Genomic DNA, 19,398 nt, shown 5'->3' on the forward strand with positions numbered 1-19,398 from the left:
GTGAGAAACCTTTATTGGTCGACGATCAAACACCGGGCTGACCTGAGCTCATGCAGAACTAATCTCCAGTAGCTAAAATAAACATCTGTAAAGTGCGTTCACGACACCATCTACAGGAGGTTATACACAGGAAGTGACATCTGGGTCACATGATACACGACGATGTGTCGGCAGAAATAACAAACATGACCATTGACCCCAAAGTCGTGATGGATAAGCAGAAGCACAAATTCTTTCTCCTCTGCCTCGGTCCGGGACTGGGACCTCACCGGCTTGTCCCGAAGCGGCCGCCCAGACCTCTTCACCTTCGTCCACGTCGTCGGTCCAGCCTCGCTGTGGGGGAGGGGCTTGACTCTGAACAAATGAGTGGAGAGATCGTGTTCACGCCGACGTGTTCCATCCTGCTGCGAGCCTGGGGACGTGTCACACCACAGTGAGTCTCCGGCCCAGTGAGTCATGGTCAGGGTCTCTCAGATGATGTGTTCGAGGCGGCAGGTATGGAAGGGTGAATTAGTGGTGGTGCTCAGAGAAGGACATGAATGAGTGAATGACAAAGAGACCGACAAATATTGTCAGGTGATTGAGTCATTCAAGGGTGAAATGTTGATCGGTTTAGGTTCGGCTGAAAAGGAAAATGATCATCGTGAGTGGCATTCACAAAGTGGATCCAGTTGAGATGAAGGGGTTAAAATTTGTCGAGCAAAAGCTTAACTTGAACCACAGCAACAAGAAAGGTATAAATGTTGCTCAACAAGTGATGGATATTGGTGAAGATGAGGGAGTTGAAAGGGTTAAGGAGACGGATGGTGATATGAGAGGGTTAAAAAAAGCATGGATGGACATGAAAGGGATAAATATTTCAGCAGAAATGACTGGATGAATAGTCATTCATCACTCCATGACAGATAGATGAAAGGGTTAGTCATGCCACTGAAAGTCAAAGATGGCCTCCAGTATCAGCAGGAAGAGACATGAGAGGGTTAATAAATAAAGTTCAGCATGATGAACATAAGCAGGTGAATGGGCATGAAGGGGTTAATGAATCAGACTCAGACATAAACTGTTATGAGTTTAGTTGGAGGTGACATGAAAGGATTAGATATGGTCTCATCCGTGGTAAAAAATAAAAATAAAAAAAGATATGAAACAGTAGAACGGATGATGATGCCAAGAGTCTCCACCTGAGGGATCACGAGTGCTCTTCGGCTCCGTTGCTGAACGAGCGGCTCCTGATGTGGTTCCTCAGCTGCTCGATCAACTCGGGGTTCTGCTGCTGGATCTGCTGAGCGAACTGCTGCCCCCTGCAGGCAGGGAGGAGGAGGCACTCACAGACGTGGCCGGAACACTGAGACGCTCTTCAAGGGAAACGTTCTTACGCTTCGATTAAGCTGGAAATGTCGGACAAACCACCAACTCCGGCCGCGTTGGACATCATGCCGGACATCCTGAGGACAGAGGGAGGGCGGGGTCTGGCGTGAGCCTTTGAAATGACCTTGAAAATGAACATGCCGTGACGGCACTCACAGAGGCTGCACCTGCTGGTTCTGCATCACACTGGCTGCCTGTGGGGAGAAAAACTAGGGTCAAGAACACTGATGCATCTCCAGTTGGTCCATACTCACCATGCTGATGAAGATCTAACTGAGGAAGACTCACCATGCTGATGAAGATCTAACTGAGGAAGACTCACCATGCTGATGAAGGCCGGGTTGTTGATGAGACTGGCCATATCGAAGCCCAGACCTGCAGCGATCTGTAGCAACACATGAGTCATGAGAGAGCGTTTGGAGGAAGACTCGGTCAGGTGACTCACAGGACTGGAGGCCTCCTTCTGCTTCTGCTCAGCGATCTTCAGGTTGGACTTGTAGGTCTCGTTGTCAGGATCCAGCACCAGAGCCTTCTTGAAGTAGGAGATGGCGTCAGGAAACTTGCTCATGGCCGTCAGAGCCAACCTGTGGAGGGCGGACGCTCAGCAACAGATGGCGAGCGGGCGCAGGACTCACCACTCACCCCATCCTGCCGTACGCTTTGCTGTAGGTGGGGTCGATGCCGATGGCTCGCTCGCAGTCGCCGGTGGCCTCCTGGTAGTTGCCCAGTTTGCTGTGAGCTGCCGCCCTGATGCCACACAGGGACGCACAGTCAGGAACGTCTGAGCAGTCGTCCCCGGAGGAACTCAGGAACCCACTCAGGAGCTGGACCTCCATAGTTCACTTTAGTTTTTGTAAACATTTTACAGGGGTCATTTTTCCTCCGTCATCTTTGTCACTATCAAAATTACTATTTAAAATCTGCGTTCATATTTATTTTTTTATTAATAACTGTTTTATCAGTTTTTAAATTTACATTTTACATCGTAATTTATTTTTACCTGTCATTTACACGTAACCTTTTCTTTCTCCTTTGATGTCCGCTTTTTTCTGTCCTTTTTTCATTCTTCACCATTTTTGTTTTTTTAACCTCCACACTTCATTGTTATGTTTATCTTTACACTCACTTACTTAGGTGTTCAACTGTTTCCACTCATTCACACCTTTTTGGTTGGCAACTTTTCCTAACTTATTTATTGTCAACCTTTTAAACTGAATGTTTTGCTCCCAGCATCTACTTCAACATCGACCCCTTTATTCACCAGATGTATTTTTATTTGTTTATTATTATTTATTATTTTTATTATTTGTACATTCAACCTTTCTCATCTAATGTCTTGGCACTAGACTTTTTGTCCTTTTTTTGTTCTATTTTTTGGTTTCCAACATCATTTTTTATCATTAACTTTTTCTTGTGTTTTTTCAGCAACTTGCTTTTTCATTTAAAAAAAATTATTTGACGTTTACACTGTCATTGTTTTCTGTCACCTTCTGAGCGGCCGACTGTTTCATCTCGACCTCTGCATGTGTGCACGTGTGCAGTCGCCTCACTGGACTAAAACCTTTAGTATGAAACACTGGTGAGAAGGAAACTTCTCCACTAGCTGCTGACCATCTGTCACCTGTCACCTGGTTGCTGCCATCTGAGTCATCCTGCACAGTTTTGGAGGCACCGAGTCAGGACTGGACCCAGCAACCCTCACGTACCTGTTGCAGTAGTAGACGGCGTTTCTCAGGTCCAGTTCGATGGCTCGGCTGTAACACTCCACCGCGCTGTGGTAGTTCTCCTCCTTCATGTGATTGTTCCCTAAAATCACATGTCCAGTCAGACTTGTCAACCTTGGCTCACTCACCGAGTCCACCTGGCTACCTTCGTTCTTCAGCTGCTCAGCTCGCTCGATGTCCTCGGGAGAGGGCGAACTCTCTGGCGCCCCCATGACATCGTTCTGAGGCACACGGGGCCGTGGGGTGTTAGAAGCGCTTCCTCCCACCGAGGAGGTCCTCTGACTCACCTTCAGCAGAGCGTTGAGGAAGATCTCCGTCAGCGGCTGAGCGGCTGCCAGGTGGACGTCACCTGAACTGATCTTGAAGGTGGTCTCCAAACACTGCACGGCCACTGGGGGGCAGAAACAACATCAAGCAGCTTCACTCTTCCACCGAACAAGGAGAAGAGCGAGTGTGAGGATCATGGGTGGGGAAACATCCTCACTTAACACCGAGCGTTTAATTGACTACCAGGACCAACTTCTGTCCGTTAAGTTGCAGAGATATCAACCTGACTTTGTCCTCCAGCAACTGCTCTGGAAGCAGAGCCACTGCTTTTCTGATTCTGGTTGAGTCAATGTCGATGACAGCACTTTATTCCGAAGCACTTTCCTATTTGGTGGGATCCCCACTGACCAAGGCAATACATTTGACTCTGATTCTCATTCTGATGTCATTGATTTACCACATTCAGTTTCAAAATGAAAGTCCAACTCTGACTCGCTCATGTCCCCTCACTCGTAAACAAAACCCCTGGACCATTCCAGACAGAACAGTGGGTCTTCAATGTTTCACATGTGTGAGTCACACACTTCAAAGTCCGGTTGAGTCTCAGAACTGGTCCCGCTCACCTTCTAGACTCTCCAGTTCGTCAGAGTTCAGCGCCCCGCTGTGACTCTGGTCTCGCAGGAACTGGATGATCGAGAACGCCAGGCGCTTCTCCACGGACATCTTGAGTCTGCTGGAAACACACACACACACATCCACCGATTCATATCATTCTTAATCATTACCTTATTCTCAGCGCCATCTTTTAAAACCCATGTTTTTTTTTTTATACAATGACATTTGAGGAAATTGTACTGTTATTTAAGTTTTCATTTTGGAACAGTTTGAGGCCTAAACATCTCCAGTCAACTGGAAATTAAATTATTGTTCAAGCTGCGAAATTGAATGGTTCTCTTTTGCCTTCCTACCTTTTCACTATATATCGATCTGAGTAAATATTCTGTCCATTTGCAGTGGACACCAGATACCAGCACAACAGAACAACAAATCTAGAGCTCATAATGATCATGTGTGTATTACAGTGAAAACACATTGTCAGCAATCAATTCAACATTTGACATTATTAAACCGGAATAAATCGCAGAAAAGCGCGTTTTCCTTTCTTATTCACACATTTATTTGTATTTATTTTGAGAATAATTGCAGCCTGTCATCACAACGAAGTGTTATGGGGTCGTTACCTTGTGAGGAAAGAACAGCGCCTACAAACATGACATTTATGCACAGAAATATCGAATAACTCTTGACTCTTTATCGCCTGAGCGCGTCTGCATGGAGCGGATGGACGGTGGGCAGCGAGTGAGCGGCTCGACTGTCCGCAGCTTCATCATCGCCAGCGTCGCGTTTCATGTTGGCGTCACGTGTGCGGGCATGTTTACGCGCCCACCCCTCCTTCTCCCCGCTCCTAGAGCCTTGATGCACGAGCCGCGGTGTGAACGCAAACCTGCACCGTGACAGCGGCTGTCAATCACGCAGACCGAAGTGAGGACGTCGGTTTAACACGCGCCGTGCAGACCCGATGGCTGGCGTGACGTCATACGGATGCACCATGAAGGCCAGCGCGGCGGGAGAGCAAACACCCTGGAGAGACGTCACGGATGGAGCCAGGAGAGAGCGGAGAGGTGACACCTACCTGCGCTCGCCTCCTGCTGCTGCTGCTCCTCCTCACGCACGCGTCATGTGTCCGGGAGCTGCGCCTCGCTGCTGCGCATGCGCGCCCTCGGCGGAAGGACAGCGTGAGGGTCGGACAGAAGCCGCCGCCGCCGCTGCTGCTGCTTCTCCACAGACTCCAGCAAAGTTCGTCTTTTCTCACTCTCTCCGCTCGAAATAACGCATGACTCCCCCGGCATGTTTGTGTTGAGGTGTGTCGCGTGGTGGCGGCCGTGCAGGTATGTCAGAGAGTCGCTTTAATGAGACACAGCGAACTTGTTCTTTTAGCATCTTCAGCTTTGTTTTGGCTTTGAAACTGCGCTTTCACCCCAATAGATTAAATATGTTGTGTCCAGTATTGGTGTTTGCATTTGTTTTAGTTGATTTAATTAACTAGCATTTTATTTTTAGGTTGAATTCGCATTTTCCTGTGTAAGAAAAGGTTGCTGCTTGTGTTACATGCGGTAAAATACCGAGGTGTGTCAGGGCACATCTGTGGATGACCAGGCTTCTGCTCAACAACTGGACAACTAAAGCCGAGTTCTTCTCACACGACAGGGAGAAGTGTTGAAGGGACAGACTGAACTCCACAGCAGTCAACTGTACTGAAACTCTTTCAATGGATATCTGGCTTTGAAATGATGAATCTCCCTGAAAAGTACATGATATTATTATCATGATTATTGTATCAACACCTCTTGATGATTAAACATCTGTTTATGATGTGTCAAGAGTTTCCGATTATAAAGCATCTAATCTACCTGCTGCTTCTTAACTCTGTTGCAGTCATTATAATGCAGCCGCTGTATAACGTTCCTCGTTACTTCTAAAGCATTAATGTGAATCGTTTACAGCCATCCATGTTGTAAACACGCTTTAGTTGTCTCGTAATCTGCCTGTTATTGCCTTTATCGACTTGTTGCTCGTAAATAAGAGGCGTGATCTTCGGCAGCTGTCACTTTCAGGCACCTTGAAAATGTGTTTGTAAGCTTTGTGCGAAACACGATCCACTCGTGCTGAGCGCTTTTGTGAACTTGTTTTGAGCGGCCACCCGCTGCGGCCTGCCGTCAAACGCTACACGTCACGCTCATGGGAAAAGTCACTGCTTAGGAGCGGAAAGAATGTGCTGCACGTGTCAAGAAGTGGACGAGAGATTTATGATGGGGTCCTGCCGTTTGACCTGTTGTGTCTTTGTGCGGTTTCTAGACCTCTCCTGCGAATGACCATCCAGAACAGCCCGGTGATCCCGGCCCGGGACTGCTCTCGGGCAGGGAGCTCGGGGAACACTCTGAGATGGGACTTATCTCCGGAGGAAATCCGCGCCATGGCGGACAGTTTGATGAACAGAGTGAAGAAAGTTTATGACCAGGTGGCATCTATTAATGTCGCGAGTGTGTCGGTGGCCAACACGCTGATGGTCCTCGCAGACATAAGGATGAAATATGCTGGTGAGTTATTCCAGGATCAGATTTTTGGTCTCCGGCCAACCATGTTGACGTTACTAGCAAGCCTGGGACTAATTATACATGATCCCAGAAGTCTGATTTGGAGAACCTGAACTCTGACTGATTTAGCATCCAATAACTTTGAAAACATTACCACTTCCATGTGAAACCTCTCTTCTCTTTGCCAGCGTCTCGCCACATGCTCGACTTCCCCCAGTACGTGAGTCCGTCCCGGGAGGTTCGGGCCGCGAGCACGGATGCTGACAAGAAGCTTTCTGAGTTTGATGTGGAGCTGAGCATGAGGGAGGACGTCTTCCAGAGGATCACTGCTCTACAGGTGAGCAGTATTTTTTCCCTACAGATGCTCTGATGTTATTTTCAGGTTTCACTCCGTCATTTAACAGCAGCTCACCTCTAACAAGGTGGCTCAATTTATGGTCTCCACAAGTCTTCATTTGGATGCTGACCATCTCACGTGAAGAGGGCGGAGCCTTGGAGCTGATCGCCTCTCCACAGTGCAGCTGTGGTGATAATAAACAAAGTCATGCAAAGCCACTGGTGTTCCTACAGAGAAGAAAGATCTTCTGCTGTCAACATTTCCCCAAGTCTCCTCTCCATGACCTCCTTTAGCTCGTCCATGAACCTTGATCTTCCATCTTTAACATGAGCTGTGTCTCTCCTCCATCCTTTACTCCAAACCTCCCAACATGTCCCCCTGATAACCTGGTCCCACAGCTATCTTTTGTACGGAAGAAATTGGAAACTGATGTGTTGTACCGACTGAACTGTTTTGTGTGTGTCTCTAAAAACCGAGCCATGGTTCTGGTACTGTTCTGCTCCACTGAGGCTGTCTTGTTAGCGGTAGCTTGGACTCATCTGTGTGGATTTGAAGCTAGTAAAATATTATGAGCGGGCATTACAAGTATCCGGTAGCAGTTATATTTGCGTTTTATGTCCGTCAGTATCGTAAACATTAGAGGGTGTCCTGAACGAAGATCAAGTTCAGCGTGTCTGGGTATGATCCGGGCCCAACCCCGGTTTCTTTGCCCTCGCACTCTCTTCACTGAATCTGGTTTGTAAATCTTTTCTGGACAGAGAAGCCTGCCGCAGGAGGTTTCCCCTGAAGAGAAGAGACTGCTGGACAGGCTGGTGACTCTGGGGAAGAGAAATGGCCTGCACCTGTCTCACGGCGTTCAGGAGGTAACTCTATATATGGCCGCTGTTTTTTCCATCTCATTCTGTCCGGCTGGTGACAGGTGTGAGGTGAGGAGCCAGGAACTCATAACTGTCGCCGCAGGAAATCAAACGGACGTCCAAGCTGATCAGCGAACTCTCCATCGAGTTCAACAAGAACATCAACGAGGACAACACCGTGCTGCACTTCACACTCCACGAGCTAGGTGCGTCTGCGCTGGCCTCCGAACTGCTCGGCTCTAACGCTGGTGGGTTTGCTCAGACGGGCTGGCTGACAGCTACCTGAATGGCCTGGAGCGGAGCAGCGACGGGCGCTACAGAGTCACGCTGCAGTATCCGCACTACTACCCGCTGATGAAGAGATGTCACAATCCCGACACCCGCAGGAAAATGGAGACGGCCTTCCACAGCAGGTGTAAAGAGGTGAGCCTCAGGTCAGGAGTTATTTTAGCGTCAAAACCGGAGCGCCTCTGGGGTCAGTGTTTGGACTGTCAGACAGTGACACAAATAACTCCGCAGGGTGAGTCAAGGTAAACATTGCTGCTGTTGGGTTTCACACTAAATACTGGCTTCTTGTTTCTTACTTTCTGTTCATTTGAACTGAACAACTTGCAGTCATCTGGAAAGAGCGGAGGCCGACCTAATACTCTGCCGACAGAGCTACACTTGAATGTTTTTTTAATGAATATTTAGTTTTTAATCAATTGGCATTGTTTTGGATTCAAATCATGGATGGATTGAAATTTTAAGTTTTGGGGGGTTAAACATGCCCCTTGGGTCCAAAACCTTATTTCAGTTTTTTTTTAAATGCAAATTTATTGGACACAATTCAGTCCAAGAGCTGATATGTTTTCAGTTTTATATTCAGGTTTTTTTTGTGTTATGAAAATCGAAACTTGGTGGACAATAATCATCAACTTTGGATTTAGGTATTCAGTCATTTTGCTTGGGCTTTCTGCCATTCAAAACTTGCTTATTTCCAATTCAAGGCTTTTTCCTAACTCTTTTTTGGCCATTCAAAACTATTAAAGTTTTGAATCTGAAAAAAATGACCAAATTATGACTGAATCCAATAACTACCTGTGAAACTTCTTTTTCTGTTTAAAATAGTTTGGTGTGTTACTCCAGTGAGGTTTAACAGTGTACTGTATATTGATGTTATGAAAACATCACAGGTGGCGCTAAAACTCTCGTCTCTCAAGTTGAAATGACGAGCCTTTTTGGCAGTGTTGCTCTTCTGCTTCTCATTCCTCGATGTTGTGTCTTCTTAGGTCAACACATCCATTCTGGAGCGCTTGATACAGCTGAGGTCAAAGGTCGCGGGCTTACTCGGTTACAGCAGCCACGCCGACTATGTGTTGGAGATGAACATGGCTGAGAATGCCAGCAATGTTTCTCACTTTCTAGGTATGACCTCCGACCTCTCACACAGCCATTGAAGATGAGAACTTGTCGTAACGTTCGCCGCGTCACAAACTTAATTGGACAGGTTGATGACGGTGTAAAGGCAGTGTGTTACACTCGTGTGGAGCAAAGCACACTGGAGGTCATGTGACGCATGTGTTTTGGGACTTGACGCTAAAGTTAGGAGGCAGGTATCTGACGAATTAAACGCCTGGTGTTTCACCAGCAGTATTCAACTCCAAATCCATCCAAAGGATAATCCATCCGAGTCTGTCTAACTGACTTACTCCACAGCTACCTGTGATCTTCAACACCTGCTCTGATGGCTCTTCTCCTTCTCTACCCAGAGAGTTTCTATGAGAGCCTGAAGTCAGTGGGTGCGAAGGAGAGGAAGTACATCCTGGCTCTGAAGAAGCGCGAGTGCCTCATGAGGGGCCTGCACTTTGATGGGCAGATCAACGCCTGGGACCTGCCGTACTACATGAACCAGGTGGAGCAGTGCAAGTTCGCTGTCAACAAGGACAAACTCATCGAGTACTTCCCGCTGGACGTGGTGACGGAGGGGCTGCTGGGGATCTACCAGGAGCTGCTGGGTCTCACCTTCACCCAGGTGCAGGACCCTCACGTGTGGCACCAAGATGTCAAGCTCTTCCGCACTTGTGACTCGGAGACGGGGGAGGAGGTGGGAGAGTTCTACCTGGACCTGCACCCCAGGTGTGGAAAGACAGTATTCCTCTGAATATCTCTCAGACTTGTGAAGAAACAAGTGAAAGTGAAAGAAACAATCTGCAGTTTAAAGTCACAACTGTACTTCTTAGTGTTGCTTTTAGGCTTTAAAAACATTCCTAAACGTTCGTGGAAGAGTTTTGAGTTGTGGTTCGTAGGTTTCCCTCAAGATTTTGAATCCTTCCGTCAGGAAATTGGGCCTTTAATTTATCTTATTGAGTTTTTCCCCACACTTGTTGGTACTGTTTAATGAAACCTGTTTCCCAGCAGCAGCAGCTTGAATTTAAAGACCATAGACATGAGTTGGTGACTTGGCGGTGGTGCACTGCTTCTGTGTTGGTCTCTTTCCCCAGAGAAGGCAAATATGGTCATGCAGCGTGCTTTGGCCTCCAGCCCGGCTGCAGGGGTGCCGATGGGGAACGCAGACTTCCTGTTGCTGCCATGGTCGCAAACTTCACCAAACCCAGGAAAGGCTCGCCGTCTCTACTGCAGCACCACGAGGTGGAGACGTACTTCCACGAGTTTGGTCACGTGATGCACGAGCTGTGCTCCAAGGTGCGGCTTGGATTCCACTGATGATGTTGTGCCACTTGCAGCAAAACCTCTAGAATTGCTTCAGCTGAGCTTCCACCGCGATCACTGCCTGTGCTGGGACTCTCTAACAACCCGGTTCTGCTGTCACGGATGTATGTGATTCCATGAGGATTGGAGTTTTTCCAGGCAGACTGAAGTGTGACATCATTACCATCAGACCGGCTGGTGGAGTGACATGTCCTCAGAGCATCACCATCACTGATCGGATTCAGCGTGTAGAGGAGCCATATTTGGGAGTAATGTTAACAGCCAGGGACAGATGGGATGTTTTCATGTGGATTTGAGAGACTCTTGTGGTGTGATTTGAATATGCAATGTTCATCTCCACTTTGGCTCCTCCCACTTTTAGATTGAACTAGTTAATATATATGTGTGCGTGTAATATTATGATGAAATAGAAAGAATATAAATAGATTGTTGGTTTATCTTTAAGTCTTCAGTCAAATTAACAAATAAGTCAATAATATCAAAACAATATTCAGTGTGATTTTAGAATGTTTAATATTTTTTTTTTTTTATTAATAATTTAGATAAATATGTGAAATGGAATTGAACCCATATTTTGGATGTGACCTCATGGGCCAGGTAAACAATGCAGTGGCCCACATTCCTTCTCAGTGTTTAAAATTCATCGCTTATAACAGACATTATTAGGAACCGTCTCTGACTCGAGGATGTTTGTGTCTCAGACCAGCTTCTCTGACTTCAGCGGGACGCAGGTAGAGACCGACTTCGTGGAGGTCCCGTCCCAGATGCTGGAGAACTGGGTCTGGCAGAGGGAGCCGCTGAAGAGGATGTCCCGACACTATAGAGATGGAAGTGCCATCCCAGATGGTCTGCTGGACAAGCTCATGGCGTCCAGGGTGGCCAACACCGGTCCGAGCCACTCGTGTCTGTCCTGGGACACGGCCGGCGCCACTGACGTCTGTGTCGTCCTCAGGTCTGATGAACCTGCGGCAGGTGGTGCTCAGTAAAGTCGACCAGACGTTGCACACCAGCTCCAGCGCCGACTCTGCTCAGGTGTTTGCCGAACACTGTCAGGAGATCCTGGGTGTCCCTGCCACCGAAGGTCAGAGGCGACACAAGTCAAGTTTTTCTGGACAAGGGGGCGAAGTTCAGTTTGACCCACAGGCACCAACATGACGGCCAGCTTCAGCCACCTGGCGGGAGGTTACGATGGGCAGTACTACAGCTACCTCTGGAGTGAAGTTTACTCTGCCGACATCTTCCTCAACCGCTTCAAGAAGGAAGGGGTGCTGAACCCACAGGTGAGTCAGGTGGACCTGGAGTGGAACCCCCCGTTTTCATGACAGGGTCTCATAAAGTCATGCTGAAGTGATGTGAGGTCTGTTTGGAGGGTAGGCGATGATGATGCTGAGCTGTGTTCCCCCCTGCCAGGTGGGCAGAGAGTACAGGAGAGTGATCCTGGAGTCCGGAGGCTCCAGGGATGGACTTCACATGCTGAGGCAGTTCCTTGGTCGAGCGCCGTGCCAGGACGCCTTCTTCCAGTGTAAAGGCCTTGTCAGAAACCCTGAGCTCTGACCTCTGTGGTTCCTGTTCGCCACTGCGAGGTCATGTGGACCTCTGATCTGTCAGTCATGTTTCAGTCTGTTCCAGTGATGAGACATGACACTTGAATTCTTTGGTGCTTTGTAATGTGACTGTTGATGATCCCTGCTGAATAAAAGATACGATGTGAGTGTTGAAGGTTTGTGCTGTGTCTTCAGTCATGGAGGAAGAGCTGAGCCATAAGACTAGCCTGTGGGCTTCTCCTTTCACCTGGGCGACCCAGGCCGGTCCTCCAGGAGAGACTCAGAGGAGACCCTCCGAGACCCTGGATGCATGGAGGAAGTCATAGAAGTGAGTGATGAAAACACAGGTGTGTCAGGAAATGACCCTCCCACTCCGGATTAGAAACGTCTCGCAGACCAAAAGCTGGTGCCACTTCAGGTGGAAGCTAAATCCGCCAACAGATGTTTTTCCTGGTCTCTGGCTGCAGAGGGCGCTACATGACAACAACCACGAGGTCCACGACAAACAATCTCCCTTTTTAAATGAAATGTCAAACAGCACTACGATATTGAAGCGTCCCTGGATTTTCTCTGGAGAACAGGGAGCAGGGAGAAGAGTTTAGCGGCACAAATGTTGTTGACTATTGTACCAGGTCATGTATTATTTCCTGAATAAACTAACGCATGCATTTTCATAAATTCACCTTTCCTACAACTGGCGTCCAAAACATCAATGACAGATCATAGATCACAGATCATATAATAATACATCACGTAGATTCAGGACGTAATGGGAAATTATTATGAACTTTTCTTTTACACTTTCTTATTCAGAAAAATAATTCAGGAAATAATCGCACCGGTGTCGGCAGAGTGGATTTTAAAAGGCGTCATTAGCTTAACTCTAAATGAAAACGGGCGGGATTAAACACATGTGGATCAGATCACAGTTGGATGAAGCGCCAGCGTCCTGGCGCGACAGTGAACGCATCACGGAGGGGGGCTCGCTGCAGCTGGAGCCTTGAGGAGGTCGCTGCTGTTGGAAGGGTCGTCGTCTCCGCCGAGCGCCACCTCGCCTCGCTCTTTCACGGATTTGCCTGTCGCCCTCTCGCCGCTGTGGATGAATAATCTGGAGGAAATTATGCGAGAAAACATCCGGGAGCGGCTGAGCCGGAGCTCCTCTCTCTTTTCTCCTTCCTCGCTGAGAGTCGCTCGGGGTTTCTAACTCTCCGACTTTGACCTTTAACCACTGCGGACTCTTTTATTCTCACCTCCACCACATTTAGAAGGATTTTTTTTCCAATTTTAACCCGAGTGCGGAGGGAAAGTTCGGAGCGGAGAAATGTGGCCCAGTGTGGAGAAAGTGGTTAGCTAGCGGCTAACTAGCCTGAGAAAACATCCAGGGGCGCTGAGTAATGCTTCAAGTCGCTCTGGATCTGTACGGTCACCGGCCTCTTCTGGACGCTGTAGCACTGGATTCTGAGGCGATTTAGGTGAGTGTGTTTCCGCGGTACAGCTGCTTTCTACCCCGCTTCTTCTCTCCGGGGCCCCAAAACAAGACGCTAACCCGGATGCTAGCCGACCCGCAGCGGGGCTCAACCTCAACAGTGTCGGCTGCTGCAGGAGTCAGTCGCGCTCCAGCGCGGTGAAATCTGCTGGATTTAAATCTCTTGTTTGTGTGTTTTGGCAGCAGCTGCTCCCTGAACGCATCTGTAAATAAACAGCCGGTGAGTTTCACCGCAGGGACTGGAAGCAGAAGCGACCTGCTTTTCTGTCATCAACGATTCCAGTCATCTTTGTTAAGTTCCGGACCCGTTCCACCCCCGTCCTTCACCTCAGCAGACGGCGTTTTCCTCGTTGAAACACAAGCATTCGTTCGTTTCAGACGCACTTTTCCTTTACGTTGTTTCAAAACTGATGCGTTCACTGTCATCTGCTGTGATGTATTCAAGTGCCCGAGCATCTCGGTGACCTCTGGTGGGTCACCTGCTGTGACCCGCCGTAAACTCACCTTTCCCAATTGTAGTCGTTGACGCTGTAAAACCGAGCACGCTGCTATTTTAATGTTAATTGTCGTGTACTACTCCAACAGCCTGTGACGTTTGAGTAACTGTCTGGGGCGAAATTAAAAATGTAGAGTTCACTCCTGCCTACACTGGAATAATTTAGAAGCAAATTATTTTATATAAACTAACAGATTACACAACATTAGCCTGATTTTGCCCCAAATTCAATGTGACTGAAGCATTTACTTCAGCGGATCAGATTTCATACAAACGTTGTTGACGGGGAGAGAGTCTTGTAATGTGTGCTTCCCGACCTGTCTTTACTTGTTAGCATCTTTCAACGACAAGCTAGACTTTTCTCCGGGATTTGGACGGAGTTCTCACCGTCATTTGCAAAAGCCCCAGGAACTCACTTGCAGGTTGTTGCCATGGAGATCACAAACATGTCAAACGTAGAAATCGTATGCGTCATTGGCAAACAACAAAAGAATCGTATAATGCGGCGGTTCGGCCCGCCAAGATTTAGAGAAATGGTCACAGTACAGTGTGGAGAACTAGATCGTAAACATTATCAATAGCGATCATGTCCAAGTCTTAAAGCAACTCTGAAAGTGGATAAGAAAAAAAAATGTGTTTTCATGGGAACAAGGTCTCCATTTCTTTCCCAAACCTGCCCGGTGTCACCCATCCCGAGCTGTCGCTTGTGCTCGTCCTGACCATGATTCGTGCCTGTAAAAATGCTGGGAAATGACTCTTCAGGTGCAGAAGTGAGAGTGTCTTCTTCCTCCTCGGAAACTCTTGCCACTTCTTCATCATCTAAATTTCATTTTCACTTGCCACTGATGTTTTGAAAAAAGTGCTCATTTTAAAACTAGAAGTGAGAAACTTCAAACACAATTGTTAGCGAATCCAAAATGTCTCTTCTGCACTTGCTACTCTGTTTCCCCCCCGAAAATAAGAGCATAAATGATGTTCTTTGATTCATGACTTGCTTTGACAAACCCTGGAGACAGACTGTCTTCTGTGTCGAATCGACCTCACAACATCTGCTCTGACGCCAGCTCTCAGTATTGTTAATAGATTGGCGATAATTGTGATTAGGACCCGCCGTGATCGCTCAGACTGTTTACACAGATCCATGAATCACCTCGAGTGTGTTTGGCCGATTCCTGAAGGATATTTATGAGCTCCGATAAACGCAGCATTAGAGGGAGATCAGCCAGACCTCAGTCCTGATGGACACAGTTCTGTGTGGAAAAAGTTTTGGAAGTAATTTTCATAAATGATCTACGCCTAGTGTCAGGAGCGCTGGCTCGATTGCTACAACTGTGGGCGCTTTTTCAGGAGCTGTGAAAGGTCTCGTCAGGTGACTGTGGTGGTTGGGTTTGTCATGGTACCTCTATCAGTCAATGTAATGTAGGTGTCTAAGGGAGTTTTAGGAGCCTGCGACTCTACAAACGTTCTCTAGCGTAAAAACTTAAAACTGCTCTGCTTCTATCTGCCTGAAATACTATCCCCACACACTAATCCAACTAACCTGCTTCAGCCACAAGCCCAAGTGTTTTCAACACGCCTCCATTTATTTATTATTATTATTTTTAAAGAAGCCCTTCTTTATCATGGACAGATTTTTGCGTATTTGTACCAACTTCTGTTGACAACTCTAATGATGCCTCTGAAAGTAGGTCTTGAAGTGCGATTGAAACATGGAGAAATTCAGGTTTCTCAGGTTCGAACATCCGTGAGACCTTCAAGGAAGTCGACACTGAGAGATGGCACGGCTATCTGCAGGATGTTGGTGTTGAGTTCAGCCAAAAAGAAAGATCAGTCAGAAGCCTTGACAGGATCTGATGTCAGCTGTTCTGCTGGAGCGAAGATGAGCTGTTGCAGCAGCTTAAGTCAGACGCTTGTCTGAGCAATGCACGGCTCACAGTGAGGTGAAGGACCTCTGTGAGGAGTCCTATCCTGATGCACCTGAAGTTTGGTCTGTTTCCTGTGTTGTTTCATTTTATTTACAGTTAAGTTAAGTTTATTTTTTTTGGGGGGGTGGGGGGGGTGAGAGCACTTCCGACGTTCAGGCTTCTCCCTGGCGCTTCAGTAGCCTTGGCAGACGCATGACTTTAGATTAAAATCATCTGGGAAGTGCCCTCTCCACAGCACAGAATCATGGTGACGTTACATCAGTGCTGATTGCCGTTGTGGTTGCACCATGCTTTGCCAAACTAGTTGTCAAACACATAGGGACGTGGAGGGAAGTATGGCGATGTGGACTCATTTGTTGTTGTTGCTATCTCGACGAGGAAAACACCTCTGAGGACCTCTTAAGAAGAGATTAGTAAATTAATCCGTCTGTTTGCCAGCAATCCTCGCGGACAAACTTCAACCACCGACGTGGAGCTGTAAACATTCGTCGTCTTCAGCATTTGCTTGCTGACGCTCTTATCTCCAGCGGCAGATGTGACAGATCTTGGCTGACACGGCTGTGTCCTACCTTCAGCTGGAGACTCTTCTGATGGCCGTTGCTCCACTTGGAGACAAAGAAACTTTAATCTGGCTGAACGTCCTTCAACAAATCACCCGGGCTGCTTGCTCTTATCTCGCTCAAACACCGAAGAATGTTTCTCCTCCAGCAGACGTGCAAAGGGAGAATGCTTGTTGTTGTAGTAGAGGTCACTCTTTCTTTTCAGAGCTCGACACGAACTTCTTTGTGAGATGGCAGCTAAAAACATCAATGACTTTTGCTCCCCGCTAAAGTGCTTATTAGTTGGGTTTCTGGCACTCCGTTTTGGTCTCTGCACATGCCCTGGTGAAGCAGCCCAACTGTTGGACTAATGTTTATTCCAGAATAAGTACCTACACTTTGATTGTGACGACTGCGGTCCACAGCTGTCGGTCCCTTCTGACATGGTCGCTCTGGTTAATGTTACCGTAAGCGCGGTGGTGCTATCTAGCAGGGTCTTGGCTGGTAAACTGATAAGCCGGAGTAGACTGTTGTTGTCAGGGCTGTCTGTTGAGATATAACTTCTTCTTGTATATGTATATGTATTCTTGTAAATCATTGTGGCTGAAGCGTGAGCACATAAGCTGTGTGGCGATGATGTAGGTTTCTGTCTGCAGACTTTGAGGCGCGTGCATGAAGGTGTTGTTTTGACTGAGCGTCATGAGGCGACCGCACAAGCTTAAGGAAGCAGTGCCGCTTCCTGCTGCGTCTGACGAGACACACAGCTGCTGATCATCTCTATATCTATCTATCTCTCTATCTCTATCTTACTTGCCAGGTCTGAACTGTGACGTTCATGACCTGATGACACACATGATGACCAACCAATCAACCGGTATCAGACTCTTTAAGTGTGTTGACTTGGCACTGGGTCCTACCTAAGGAGATGAACAGCTAGGTGGATGCCTCAGGACAGACCCGCTGGGCAGATGATCTCTCTCAGTTGACTTGCCAACACCTGGGTGGGCCTCTTTACTTCCACCACTTACCATACAACCCAACCTTGGTCCGGAGTTAAAGATTTAGAAAGGATTTCTTCCTTGGGAAAGTTCCAGGGAGAGCATGTGGTCATTTGTCGGCCGCCTCGACAAGTGTGACATGGCTGTGTGAGAGACTGTGGAAGAACTGGCAGCGGGGAGACAGACCAGCTTCCTTGATGCTCCGACTGAAAGCCTGTAGAGAGTGGTCCTAGCACCTCCCACCTGTGGTGCTCACTATTCTTTCTGTCACTCTTGACTCTCCTCTGGTGGCTGTCCAATTTTTCGTCTGGAATAAAAGCTGCCAGAAGAATTCCAGCATCCTTCAGTTGATCTCTCCTGGTTCTGATAGGGGGGGTTTCATCTCTCCTCGGAGCGAGACCCGACTCCACCAGTTTGATTTCTATTACTCTCTGAGGTTATTTAAAGTTCTTTGCTTCAGCTGCTTTGTTGTCAGCTCAAATCCCGCCGAGACATTTGCAGCGTAATGGTCCTTCATAAATGTCATCGCCTCAGTGCTTAAGATAATCCTGAGCTGTCTGCGGCCCCGCACACACTCGCCTGCTCGCAACTGGAAATTCCCTCACCCATGCAGCCGCTTGTACATTTTTGCTTCAAAGCCACGGAGAGCCTTCCATGTGCCGCGTTCATCCGATCTCTTCCAGGAGGGTAAACATGGCGCTGACATTTTCACCCCGCTCTGTCAGGCGCTGCCATCTTTGTTTAGGAAACTGTGGTGTTTATGCGAGTGCTCGCTCTATGACGTTTGTAATGTGTTCCTCTGAGCAGCTGAGACCTGCTACGGCTGTGATCCCACCGGTCCCCACATCGACTTGTGATGGGACAGAGAGCTGCTCTGCTGAGGTTGGCTGACGATCTCTGAGGTCAGGGGAAGTCTTGCTTCTCACTGCTGACTGAGATGAAGATTCAGAGGTTGGACCAGATCAGAAATGAGAATATCAGAGGGACATGTGGAGATGCTTGGGACAAAGTATGGGAGGGCCGATGTTGGTGGAGAGAAGAGACCCGAAGCAGCAGGTAGAATGGTGGCACCAGCAAACCTCATGGTTTGACTTCCTTGGATGCCCCCTCAGGTGTTGTTGGAGCATCTGACTGGCCAACTTGCTGACTGCTGAGGATCGTAAACACTCCTGAACCCTGTTGTGACAAAGCTGAATAGAAGCTTCTCAGCTCTAACTGAAATATCTCTGGGTCTTCTGCAGAAAATAGTTCTTGAGGACACAGCTTTAGACTTTGATTTTAGGGGTTGAAAACGCTGTAGTACGCTTGCCAGCTCTGTGAGTGGCACTGTAACTCTCGGCATCCACTTGTAAATAACTAAGGCACACCGACTGGCAGTTGTAATCTCTGTGGAACCTTTTTGTCTCACTTTTGTCACTTTTATTTGGAGCTAGGAGAATTAAGTTGCTTCCAGCCCTTATATATTTACATTTCTCTTTGGGCCACGCTATAATGTGGCGAGCATTTGTTGTCAAGGTGGCCATCTAGGGCTGGGTATCGATTCTAATTTCAAGAATCCATTCGATTCCGATTCTCATGACTTAGAATCGATTATCACGATTCAATTCGATTCGATCCGATCCGATCTCGATTCAGGTTAGTATTTAAACCATTTTCTGAGCTGTTGGCATGATCACATGACAAGTGACACAACGTATTAATTCTAGTATCATATTGACATTCAACAGGAAATTAATGAAGGATTGACAGTAAATGATAATAAACAACCAACGACGGAAGACGGGCGCATATCTTTGCAAATGAAGCCCGCGATCGCTTCAGTTATTTTGACAGAGCGTGCAGAATTACCTGGTAGTGGTAAAGTTCGCTCGAGTTTCATTTGTTGTGGCCCGGTGGATGGCTTGGACAGGAGCGCTGGGTGATGTCGCGTCACGTGACTCGTGAGGTGGGTCATATTTCCGCAATACTGCAACACTTCCAGTACCTCCAT

General features: G+C 47.7%; 3 protein-coding genes across 10 annotated transcripts in view; 2 read left to right on the plus strand and 1 right to left on the minus strand.

Moving 5' to 3' along the window:
* Positions 1-3: 3 nt before the first annotated feature.
* Positions 4-5,115, minus strand: sgtb (small glutamine rich tetratricopeptide repeat co-chaperone beta). 5 transcript variants are annotated; one of them, XM_053853817.1, is made up of 12 exons: positions 5,053-5,115; positions 3,983-4,092; positions 3,380-3,483; positions 3,238-3,313; positions 3,075-3,174; positions 2,011-2,115; positions 1,814-1,952; positions 1,691-1,753; positions 1,525-1,562; positions 1,377-1,445; positions 1,182-1,301; positions 4-412 (listed from the first exon to the last, which is right to left on the minus strand). In XM_053853817.1, the coding sequence occupies exons 2-11, from the start codon at positions 4,080-4,082 to the stop codon at positions 1,190-1,192; spliced, it is 906 nt and encodes a 301-aa protein (XP_053709792.1). In that variant the 5' UTR covers positions 4,083-4,092; positions 5,053-5,115; the 3' UTR covers positions 4-412; positions 1,182-1,189. The 5 variants fall into 5 exon arrangements, with proteins under 5 accessions (XP_053709792.1, XP_053709791.1, XP_053709788.1 ...); XM_053853816.1 differs by having other exon boundaries at positions 4-354; positions 3,238-3,483; XM_053853813.1 differs by having other exon boundaries at positions 3,238-3,483.
* nln (neurolysin (metallopeptidase M3 family)) lies at positions 5,038-12,126 on the plus strand. 3 transcript variants are annotated; one of them, XM_053853810.1, is made up of 13 exons: positions 5,038-5,216; positions 6,276-6,517; positions 6,703-6,851; positions 7,610-7,714; positions 7,812-7,914; positions 7,971-8,131; positions 8,980-9,115; positions 9,460-9,826; positions 10,192-10,393; positions 11,122-11,308; positions 11,373-11,501; positions 11,564-11,700; positions 11,831-12,126. In XM_053853810.1, the coding sequence occupies exons 1-13, from the start codon at positions 5,098-5,100 to the stop codon at positions 11,972-11,974; spliced, it is 2,181 nt and encodes a 726-aa protein (XP_053709785.1). In that variant the 5' UTR covers positions 5,038-5,097; the 3' UTR covers positions 11,975-12,126. The 3 variants fall into 3 exon arrangements, with proteins under 3 accessions (XP_053709785.1, XP_053709786.1, XP_053709787.1); XM_053853811.1 differs by having other exon boundaries at positions 5,153-5,308; XM_053853812.1 differs by lacking the exon at positions 5,038-5,216 and adding an exon at positions 5,487-5,727.
* Positions 12,127-12,904: 778 nt separating this feature from the next.
* erbin (erbb2 interacting protein) overlaps positions 12,905-19,398 on the plus strand; it is a 39,899-nt gene continuing 33,405 nt past the window's right edge. For both annotated transcript variants that reach the window (XM_053863683.1, XM_053863696.1), the window contains exon 1: positions 12,905-13,436. The gene's annotated coding sequence lies outside the window, so the exon portion shown is untranslated. The remainder of the gene's footprint in view (positions 13,437-19,398) is intronic.

This window comes from Synchiropus splendidus, chromosome 1, assembly GCF_027744825.2.
Source record: "Synchiropus splendidus isolate RoL2022-P1 chromosome 1, RoL_Sspl_1.0, whole genome shotgun sequence".
Classification (NCBI taxonomy): Eukaryota; Metazoa; Chordata; class Actinopteri; order Syngnathiformes; family Callionymidae; genus Synchiropus; species Synchiropus splendidus.